The 10,160-nt window shown below is 44.9% G+C and overlaps 1 protein-coding gene across 1 annotated transcript; it reads left to right on the top strand.

Annotated features, from left to right (window-relative positions):
• Positions 1-4,390: 4,390 nt before the first annotated feature.
• LOC103707446 (fasciclin-like arabinogalactan protein 15) lies at positions 4,391-7,078 on the top strand. The gene is made up of 3 exons (XM_008791940.4): positions 4,391-5,967; positions 6,556-6,674; positions 6,765-7,078. The coding sequence occupies exons 1-2, from the start codon at positions 4,392-4,394 to the stop codon at positions 6,627-6,629; spliced, it is 1,650 nt and encodes a 549-aa protein (XP_008790162.3). The 5' UTR covers position 4,391; the 3' UTR covers positions 6,630-6,674; positions 6,765-7,078.
• The last annotated feature ends 3,082 nt before the right edge of the window (positions 7,079-10,160 follow it).

The raw sequence follows: 10,160 nt of genomic DNA, 5'->3' as shown, positions 1-10,160 counted from the left end.
ACTACGGAATGGACGGTTAGGATGAACCAATAACTTCGGCACCAACAGATTAGGATTGATCTTTGTTTACCGTTGGATCGCATTCTGCGTAGATCTCAAAACATTCCGAATTTTGAAGCAGGACCGATCATATATCTGCCTGCAGCAATTGGTTCAAAGCAAGGGAACCTAGCGGAAAGGGAGGAATGGATGTTTAGTTGGAAACTTGGTTACATTTGAGAAATAGTTACCTAATTCACGAACCCTATTTATGAATTGTTAAAAATGAATGTTTTCACTGTTAAAAATGGCTTGGAAAAACCATTGGATTTGATACTTGCAATGAATGAATTAATCTTTAGTATATTTAAGTTGCATTGTTGCTGATTGAGATAATCATAAATAAAAAGTATGATGATGCATCAAATTATATGCATATGCATACATACTTATATATATATTAGAAAATAGCCTATACATACCTTGCTGAATAGACTTATCAGTGGAGCATATATACTCACTCGTGATCATACATACATGTATGTCAGCCTCTCTCCCTCTCTATGCCAAATAAGACACTTTCTCAGCCTCTGTCATCATCTATGAGATCACTCACCATGGTTAAGATTTGATGAACCAAAGGCATCACCCTCTGACATTTTCTTTGCTGGATTTTCTTAATCCCCATTTGGGACCATGGCAAGTGAAAGAAAGAAGAATTTTCAAAATGAGATGCACAAAAATACAAAAAAATCAAATTTTCAAAAACTTAAAACCTAAAGAAATTAGAGGCAGTGGGAGGATGGGTGGAATATCTTATACACGAGCTTATAATCTTACCCAGGGGACAAGAAGGTAGTTGAGTGGATCATCTTGTACATAATCATGGGTATCCTAAAAATGCTTGTTAACTAATCGATGCTAATGGAGATGATATCCTTAGACCTTGGAACTCTATATACCTTAAAAAGTACTATGCATAATAAGCTAGAACCAAATCGCCAACCTTCTCCTCTCACTGTGTAACCAGACTAGCAAGTTGATCGAACCTTAATCAAGAGAACATAGCCCAAAGAGAACTATGGGTAAACCTTAGATCAAGCCTACGACCTGCACAAGCATTTGCTTGAGAAGACTCAAGGAGAGTCAAGGTCAAGCTACGCTACCTCATGACCTACCAAAATATTTCTAAAGCGGACAAAGAGATGACTCCACCAATATCAGGAAAAAAAAAACCTAAATAATATTTTTCAACTTATTTTGTGTGTTGTTACAAATAGTATTAAAGCGAATCAACCAATGACCTATGTAGACTAGGAAATACTATAGCACATGCCTATTTGCATTGACTAAAAGCTGAACGTGGTGTTTGTGATTAGAATTGTATAATTTTTAAGTAGATTTAGATCCTTAGCTTGTGAGGATGTTGGAGATTAAACATAAAAAGTCTGTGATGATCCGTATGGGCATATGTTTAGTCTTATATTGGTTATATATTAGATAAGTCTTGTGTAGTTAATTAATAGGACTGAAGAATGCACATAAAAATTTTGGCTAGTCTTTTTGAGCAAGATCTTGAGTTGTGCATATAACCTTCCCATTGTGAAAGTTTTGATCCTCAAGTTGGATATTTGAAGTCTGCTTATCAACCTCCTGAGATCTTTATAAATAGCCCTCCACCCCCTCTCTCAAAATTTGGTTGGCACTTGCAGTCGCATGCATTCTGCTTCTTGAGTGAGAGGATGCTTCAAGAGGGCATTGCGAGTAGGTGCTGGAATTGGAGGAGTTATGCACTTTGGAGCAACTCAGATTCCACCAGATCCTACGTCCAGGCTACACACACTCTCTCTATTCTTTTATTGTCTTTTCAATCTATTTTCATACGCATCTTTCATTGAAGCCTTTCATGCATGCACTAGAATCGGATATTCGACCTACCTGTTATTTTGTTAAAAGGTTTTTAGTTCCGGAGGTAGATAATGTTTCATGCCCCATTCCTCTTCCCACGTATGCATTGATACATGACGGTTATTATCTTACATGCATGCATCGACTATTTTACCGCATCTTTCTAGTCTAACCCAAATCACTTATTTTTTCTCCGCAACCATCCTCACACAGACTTTTTTTTTTTCTTCTTCTTTTTTTTTCTTTCTAAGGCAGGCATGTCAAACTGCACGAGTTCGGACACACCCAACAAAGTTAGAAAATAAAATATCATGAGATGTCCTAAGCAAATCCTCATTTCCGCAGTACTATTAACCTCTCTAAAAACGTGCTTGGCTGGCCTCAAGAACCACTCTGTCTCCGCCCATCAACCAAATATCATGCAGCAAACAAAGATTCTTAAGTTGGGCATGCTCTAACCTAGTGAAAAAAACCCATGACTAACCAAAAAAAGCATCAAGGCGGCCAATAGTCCGATAGCGATAGTGCAGTTCTAGTGGCCAAGTCATTTCCTCCGCGGGACACCCATTTCATCCTTTTGATCGTACAGTTCTTAGTCTATCTTTGGAGCATTTGTTCTTATTTTATCACATCATCAAAGCCACCATGATAATGATAATGATAATGAGGATGAGGATGACAATAATAATGATATAAAATGATGGTGAAAGAAGAAATCGTGTGCCAATGACTGCTTGCAAATTGAGGACGCCCTCCATCTGAAGGCTTTTTCTTTGTTTTTTTTTTGTTCTTTTGGGTGAGAATTCTTTGGCATTGTAGCGCAATTGGTCCGCGAGAAGGTGGTATTTTCGTTCCATGCTCTCGGCAAAATCCATCCAGCCATTTATTTCAACGCTGGCTTGCAGGTAAGCTAGCATTGCAAAAGCCCCGCTCCGGCGGCGTCCGCGGGAAAGCCATGAAAACAGTAAACTTGTGCCAAGCGTATAGACAGTATCCTCTTGTGTTGTGACATTAATTTATACCCTAGATACAATTCATATGTACCTGAAAAGTTTTAAGACCTCATCTCACTATTATTTCCTTTTGAAAATTAAATCTTAAAATAAATGAGCAATTCTGCGGTGACTCAGAATATTCACTAAAAAAAAAGTCTGTCTATAAAATAAAAACTCTCCATAGGAATTAATGGAATCCCAAGCTACTTGCTTAATGCTATAAAATTAAGCAGGACGAGCAGACGTACCATTCCATAATTCTTTCCGTGCGTCGAAGCAATGTTTTATATCCTTATTTTGTAAGGAGCTCCAGTGCACGCCCAAACCGATGCGCGTGACATGGAAAAGGGGGCAAAGGAAGCCAAAAGGGAACAAGCAGTATGATGATATGATATAATATAATATTGCTGTCAGAGACAAAAGGTAACCAAACCACCAGCGTATGAGCCCATGGTCGTGACCTACGTTTCGTAGACGGCTCCTTCCATGATGGCCTCTTTCCTTCGTTGCGGGCTCGCCTTTTCTCTCTCCTTTTGCTAACAAAAGAAAATTAGGGAGACAACTGTGGTATATTTGCCACACCGACACCTAATCTCTACTTGCATTGTCCCTCCCTTCCTTTCTCTCCATCCTACCATGTCCGTGTGCCACAGAGTCAAATCCCTCCGGCTTCCAAATCTCCATCCTCATCCGCTTTGGTCTCGTTCTCATATCCTCCAGCTGTTCACTTAATTAAACTTGCGTTGGTAAAATAAATAATAATAATAGTGATAATAATAAAAAATAAGTAATAAAAAAATTGAAAAAGAGTTGAGCAGGTAACATTTTAAGGGCGGATAATATTTTTTTGGAAGAAGACTTTGCCATGATGATCGAGTAGATTCGGTATATAGAGCAATGGGGCGATGCCGCCCACTCTGCTTAGAGATATCTAGAGGTTGGTGAAAGATTATTACTCCTTTTCGGCTGCTTATGTGTACCGGAAGGCGATTAAATTGTTTTCTTTGCTGCTCATTATTTAGAAAAGTTTTTATGAACATGGTCTGATATCGCTCCCTCATCTTTACGCCACTTATTTCTCTATACTTTTTGGCAAAAAAAAAAAAATATAATAGTTTGGCTAGGAAGCCCTAGCCCAAAGGGAGCTAAGTCGGAAGTTAATAACCGGGCCGGTGGGGTCAGCTAGCTTTTTGCCACCTTCAGGCCGAGCCCTGGCTCTACCGGGATCCAGCTGGAACTCCGCCATCTTTGCAGGAACTCCCAGGGTAGGATCGTGATATGACCGCAGGGTCTTGCGCGCTCCCAGAATTGCTGCCACTTGCCGCCAGTCCACAGTCCGGAGATCCTGCAACCCGCCTACTCGACCCTAAATGACCATTTCACCCGCATCACCGACCGGGCTCCACAGGAGATACAAGGGCAAAAGGGTCATTTGAAAATCCATGCGCTTCCAATACCAACGGTCAAACTCAAAACACCGTCCCGCGTGTCGCGAGAGCGTCCGGGCGGATGGTGGTCACCAGTCACCGCTCCTATTTCCACCCACCGGCTCGTCCGAACGCCTCCATATTTCGCCACCTATCCCTTATGGACTCCGCCCAACCGACGTGTCCTGTTACACGGTGGTACCCGCTCCCTTCTCCGACCGCCAGCCTGTCCCTCATCTCGCCATGTGTCCTTACTTTTTCTCCTTGGTGTAACGGACCTGCGCCTTTAAATCTAGTCGAGCTTCTCCCCATCGGACAGCAATCACGCACTGTCCAAGGCTTCCAACTCTCTTCTTCGAGTTCTTTCTCTGCCGCCGCCATGGATTCCGGCCATTCGCCGCTCCTCCTCGCCGTACTCCTGACGATCCTCGCCGGAATATCGTCGGCATTGACGGAAAATGCCGACGTCCGTCCCACATTGGCGCCGCAGATCAACTCCAACTCGGTCCTGGTCGCGCTGCTCGACTCCCGCTACACGGAGCTGGCGGAGCTCGTGGAGAAGGCCCTCCTCCTCCGCGCCCTGGAGGACGCCGTCGGCCGCCACAACCTCACCATCTTCGCCCCCCGCAACGAGGCCCTCGACCCCGAGTTCAAGCGCTTCCTCCTGGAGCCTCGCAACCTCAACTCCCTCCAAACCCTCATCCTCTACCACGTGATCCCCTCCCGCGTCGTCGCCTCCGAGTCCTGGGCGGCCGTGCCCGTCGACCAGCGGACCCTCTCCGGGGACCGCCTCCGCCTCTCCGGCGACGGCACGGCCGAGAAGAGGGTCGACACCACCGTCGTGATCCACCCGGACGCTGTGGTCCGCCCGGACGGCGTGATCCACGGCATCGAGCAGATGCTGGTCCCCAGATCCGTCCAGGAGGCGTACTTCAACCGCCGGCGGAGGCTGTCCTCCGTCGCCGCCGTGCTGCCCACCGGCGCGCCCAAGGTGGACCCCCGGAGAACCGGTAACCGCCTCCTCCCCTCGAAACCGGTCTCCCCGGCCGGCGGGCCGACGACGTCCCCGGACCCCGCCGTGGCGTCTCCGGCGTCGGATCCGGCGCCGGCGCCGGGGTCCGCTGTCCAGGTGTTCGACGGGGAGAGCGAGGTGAGGGACTTCATCCACAGCCTGATCCAGTACGGCGGGTACGGCGAACTGGCGGACGTGCTGGTGAATCTGACGTCGCTGGCGACGGAGATGGGGCGGCTGGTCTCGGAGGGGTACGTGCTGACGGTGCTGGCGCCCAACGACGAGGCGATGGGGAAGCTGACGATGGAGCAGCTGAGCGAGCCGGGAGCGCCGGAGCGGATGGTGTACTACCACCTGATTCCCGAGTACCAGACGGAGGAGAGCATGTACAACGCGGTGCGGCGTTTCGGGAAGGTCCGGTACGATACGCTACGGGTGCCGCACAAGGTGGTCGCCAGGGAGGCCGACGGCTCGGTCAAGTTCGGCCATGGGGAGGCCTCCGCCTACCTCTTCGACCCTGACATCTACACCGACGGCAGGATCTCCGTGCAGGGCATCGACTCCGTGCTCTTCCCGCCGGAGGAGGACTCCGTGGCCCCGGCGCCCGCGCCCGCCGCCACAGTTGCCGCTGCCAAGCCAAGGCGAGGTTCGTTTTTTCTTTTCTTTTCTTTCCTTCCCTTCTATTTTCTAGGAAAATATCTGAAAAAAAAATTGCCCTTGTCGGTCCTCATGTTCTTAAGGAAAATTCTTTTAAACGAAATTTCCCAGGAATTCCCCATTATTTTTTTTTGTCTTTGTTTGGAAATGTTGGGGACAATGGGATTGCTAGATTTGCTTGGAAGGTGGTCCAGAGGAGTTATAAATAAATACATAAATAGAAGGGTGATAGGGGAGAAGAAGACATATATAACGTCTCTCGTATCTGGAATCGGAGAATTAATCCAGCCAGCGACGGTGATAGGGGACGGGAGAGCTTTTTTTCGTCTTTTGTGTTCGTAGTTGTAGGAGGTTCTTATCAACAGCGTGGAGCAGTAGCTTTCTTTTGCAACCTTTTCAAAATTTTTGTCATCGGATTCCTTGCAAACCAAGTCATAAAGCAGTCGCATGCACGTACCATCAAAACTCAGTACATGTGTGGCTTCTGTAGCAACGACATATAATAATGTGAATCATATTAAGGTGTTAAAAAAATTGTTCTTGTTAGTGATGATTGTATGCTTATATTTGGTTGCAGGAAAGTTGCTTGAAGTGGGGTGCCAGATGCTGGGTGCCTTGGGACAGCGGGCTCGTTTCATCACCTGCCAGTAGTCGACACGGCCAACTAGGAAAACAGCATAGACAGAAGAATAAAAGGTGACGCATATATATGAATACTACTGATAGTTGTGTTCTTTGCTGTGCATGAAGCAATGGATACTGATAAGCGAAATGTGTGACAAACAGGTGCAGCCTGAGGTAGTCGAGCAGGGTCATGTATAAAATTTATCAGACAGCTTATCGCATTGGAGGATATATAGTTGGGTTTCTCATATAACATATATTTTTTTATTGATTTCCTTTTTGTTGTTCTTGTTCTATGGTGCAGCTTGCTGCTGGTGTTTCCATATGTTCAATTTTCCTCACTTGTTACCGGTGATTGGTTATATCGTACCACTCGCATGTGAATATCAATAAAGAGGAAATAGGATGAGCAGCATATCTTTGGTTCACTTTTGTCTACAGAATAAATAAATCAACATGAGATGTCTTTTATTTTATTTTCCTTCTTGTTTCTTGATTTTTCTTTTGTGAGCTATATCTTGTGTTGGATATATATAAGTCATCGCTAGCTGTTTGCAACGTATGAGCACTATTACCAGCATTATCATCAAGGTTCTCTACAGATGGTATTGGAGAGCTTAATCCTATGGCATTGGCAGCACTGTTTCTTCAGTTGTTTTGGTAATGGCTTCTACCGGGGTCTTTTATTATCTCCTCTACGTGGAGTCCGAGTGTGTGCAGCTTTGTTTGCACTCTGCTAATAAATAGTATTTGAGGCTTGCCTCTTTTAACCCCCCCCAAAAAAAACATGAAAATAAAAATTAGATAGAGGACAAGTAGAGATTACTGATTGAAGCAAAAACTTGCGCAAGCCATCTATCATAGTCCAACATCAACTAATTAAGAAGATGCTACATGGGTATATAAACCTAGGCCCGTCCATCCAATGGCTCAAGCTTTTGCGGTGGGAGTTCATTGGGCAGTATCAGAGCCAGGCTCAATGTACGTCACAGTCTTATTATTAGTCATGTGAGCTTCTCATTACAGGATATTAGGGTCAAGTTGGACCCGAACTATTAGTGTGCCCCTCTTTCGAGAGCCAATCCATGATGAGGGCTCACAAGGATGGGTAGGGGAGACTCTTATAGTTTCACATCGGCTAGTAAAAGTCTATGAGGAAGAAAAAAGGAGAGATTGCAGTTCATTGTCAGATGGTCTGCCGTTTTCTTGGTTTTGGCACAAAGCGGGCATGCATTGAGGCCGCAAATTGTAAGAACTTAGGACTTTTCCAAAGATGGCTAGCCGAAAGGTATTATTTGGATTCCTTGATCCTGTATAAATGCTCAAGGGTCCTCACACAAATCTCCAAGGTGCTCTTTCACTGTCACTGATCTCTTGGTCATCCAGGATCCAACGACCTTAGCCTTATGGCCTAAAGTGACAGCGACATGGTCGACCTTTATTGGTTGACCATAGGCTTCCGCAAAAACGGCGCGGTCCAGATAGATTAATATTTCCGCCAACTCCAAGGTGAAAGGCATGCACAAAGGCTTTGCAGCGAGCTCCTAACAATTAGCTCCAAACCATTGTGGCAACTGTGGTAGTTGATGAGAGGGGTTGTTTCTGTCTGTGCTGAAGGGATGGTTGGTATGGCTTGGGTTGCTGCAGGGAGTTGGTACCCTTACCTTTGGCCTTTAATAGGGTTCTAAGAGCGAGTGTTTAGTCAAGTCTCCGCATCCTCATGTCGTCCTTTGAGTACTTCAGCATTGGTGTGACCGATACTTCAAAAATGGTATGGAGTAGAATATAATGGTAAGGATGTCCGCCCACTATAGTTGATTTTACCCAGCATGGTTGTTTCGTCTTGCCATTGATGCTTCAAACGAGGTTGTCGAAGAGGTGACTCGTGTCCGCTAGTTGTAAGAAGCATGGCCGGAGATCTTCGACTGCGTGCATGGTAGGCTGTAGGTAGGTGGGTGGCATTAATATCAAGCCATTCTGCCATCTTTTTTCCATAGGAACTTGTGCTGGATGCTTGTTGATGAGACCCCTCTTCGGACAACCAAGAGGAATCGATCGAGTTTGCCTTGAGTAGCAACTGGGTGGCCATGTTGCTTCTCCCAATTGATTGCTTTGCTCTACCTCCTGCTTTTCCTGTCTCCCATCTCGTTCTCCATTTTCCTCCCTTGTTTTGTCCTTGCCATGGGGTTTTCCCACTTTTCTTCTTTACCTTGTTGCTCTCTAGGAGTGACCAAGATGAGAGAGGTATCTTTCTCTAGTTTCTCTGGAGCTTCTCTCTTTAAGTTCTTTCATCTCTCTCCCGAGACTTGTCATTCTTCTGATTGGCTCTTTTTTCATTGAAGGTTAGTTTTCATATGGATGGATCGATTTGCATTAGAATTTGTTAAAAGCAAGTTTAAAGGTGAAGCAAAAAATTTGGTGGAGAATAGTTGAATACTACAGCAAGGCTCTTTTTTCGTTGAAGATTACTTTTCGTACGGATGGATCAATTTGCATAGAATTTGTCAAAAGAAAGTTTACAGGTGAAGCAAAGAAATTTGGTGGAGAATAGTTGAATACTACAATCAGCGCTGTAATGTAACCAGTAGAACATTAGATTTGATGAGAAGTAAAATAATGCCCTCTAGGAAGTCAAACTATCCAAACTTACAATAGGCTCCTTGTAAGGAAAGAGAAAATCATCTGTAGGAGTGCTATCCATAAGCCAATCTTTAAAGAAGAGAGGTACCACAAGCAAGCCACTTCTACTCTTACTAAACCAATAGTTCGTGATTCTAAAACTTTCAAAGGTCAGAGGTGCAAGGCCGAAGACCCTTAAAAAGTTGGTAGAGGCTATCAATTGTCCCATCTTGAGGTTTATTTTCTGTTTCTGATTCAAGTTTCTACTATACTCTTTGATCTCATGCGGGCATGCCTGATTTGCATACATCACAGTCCCATGCTACATCTTGGAGACCTAGATATTATGGAGGAGAAGGCCCATTGTATAATCCCTACTACTAGTGAGGAGCCAAAGGAGCAATCTCTTTCCGCCATGTAATTATGCAGAGGGGTTAAGGAAGTTGAGGTGGCATACTAGTGAGGAGCCAAAGGAGAAGCCCACGAAGGAGGTCCCTCCACCCGAAATTGCAAGTCTTCGAGCGGTTCAAGGATATTCTCGGAACTTTTAGATGCTGGTTCATTCGGCTATCAAAAGCACCACATGGAGCCTCACTCTTTTCCTAGAAAAAGAGTGATGGGAGCCTCCACTTATACATTGAATATAGAGCACTTAACAAGGTGACCATCAAAACAAGCATCACATTCCACTAGGGAAAGATCTCTTTGATCGGTTTGGCGAGGCTCAATTCTTCAGCAAGCTTGAGCTGCCATGAGGATACCATCAAGTACGGATCGACCAAACAGGATCTTAGTTCTTGATTATGCTACTTGGCTTGAAAAATGCTCCAACATTCTACACCTGCATGAATAAGTTCTTCTACCCTACCTCAACAGGTTTGTATGCCTTGACGACATAGTGATTTATAGCCATGCCGTGGAAGAGATGCTGTGGCAATA

This window comes from Phoenix dactylifera, chromosome 5 (assembly GCF_051530095.1).
Source record: "Phoenix dactylifera cultivar Ajwa chromosome 5, Ajwa_hap1_PhDact_Kaust_v1.1, whole genome shotgun sequence".
NCBI lineage: Eukaryota > Viridiplantae > Streptophyta > Magnoliopsida > Arecales > Arecaceae > Phoenix > Phoenix dactylifera.
This window is presented reverse-complemented; position numbering and strand designations above follow the sequence as displayed.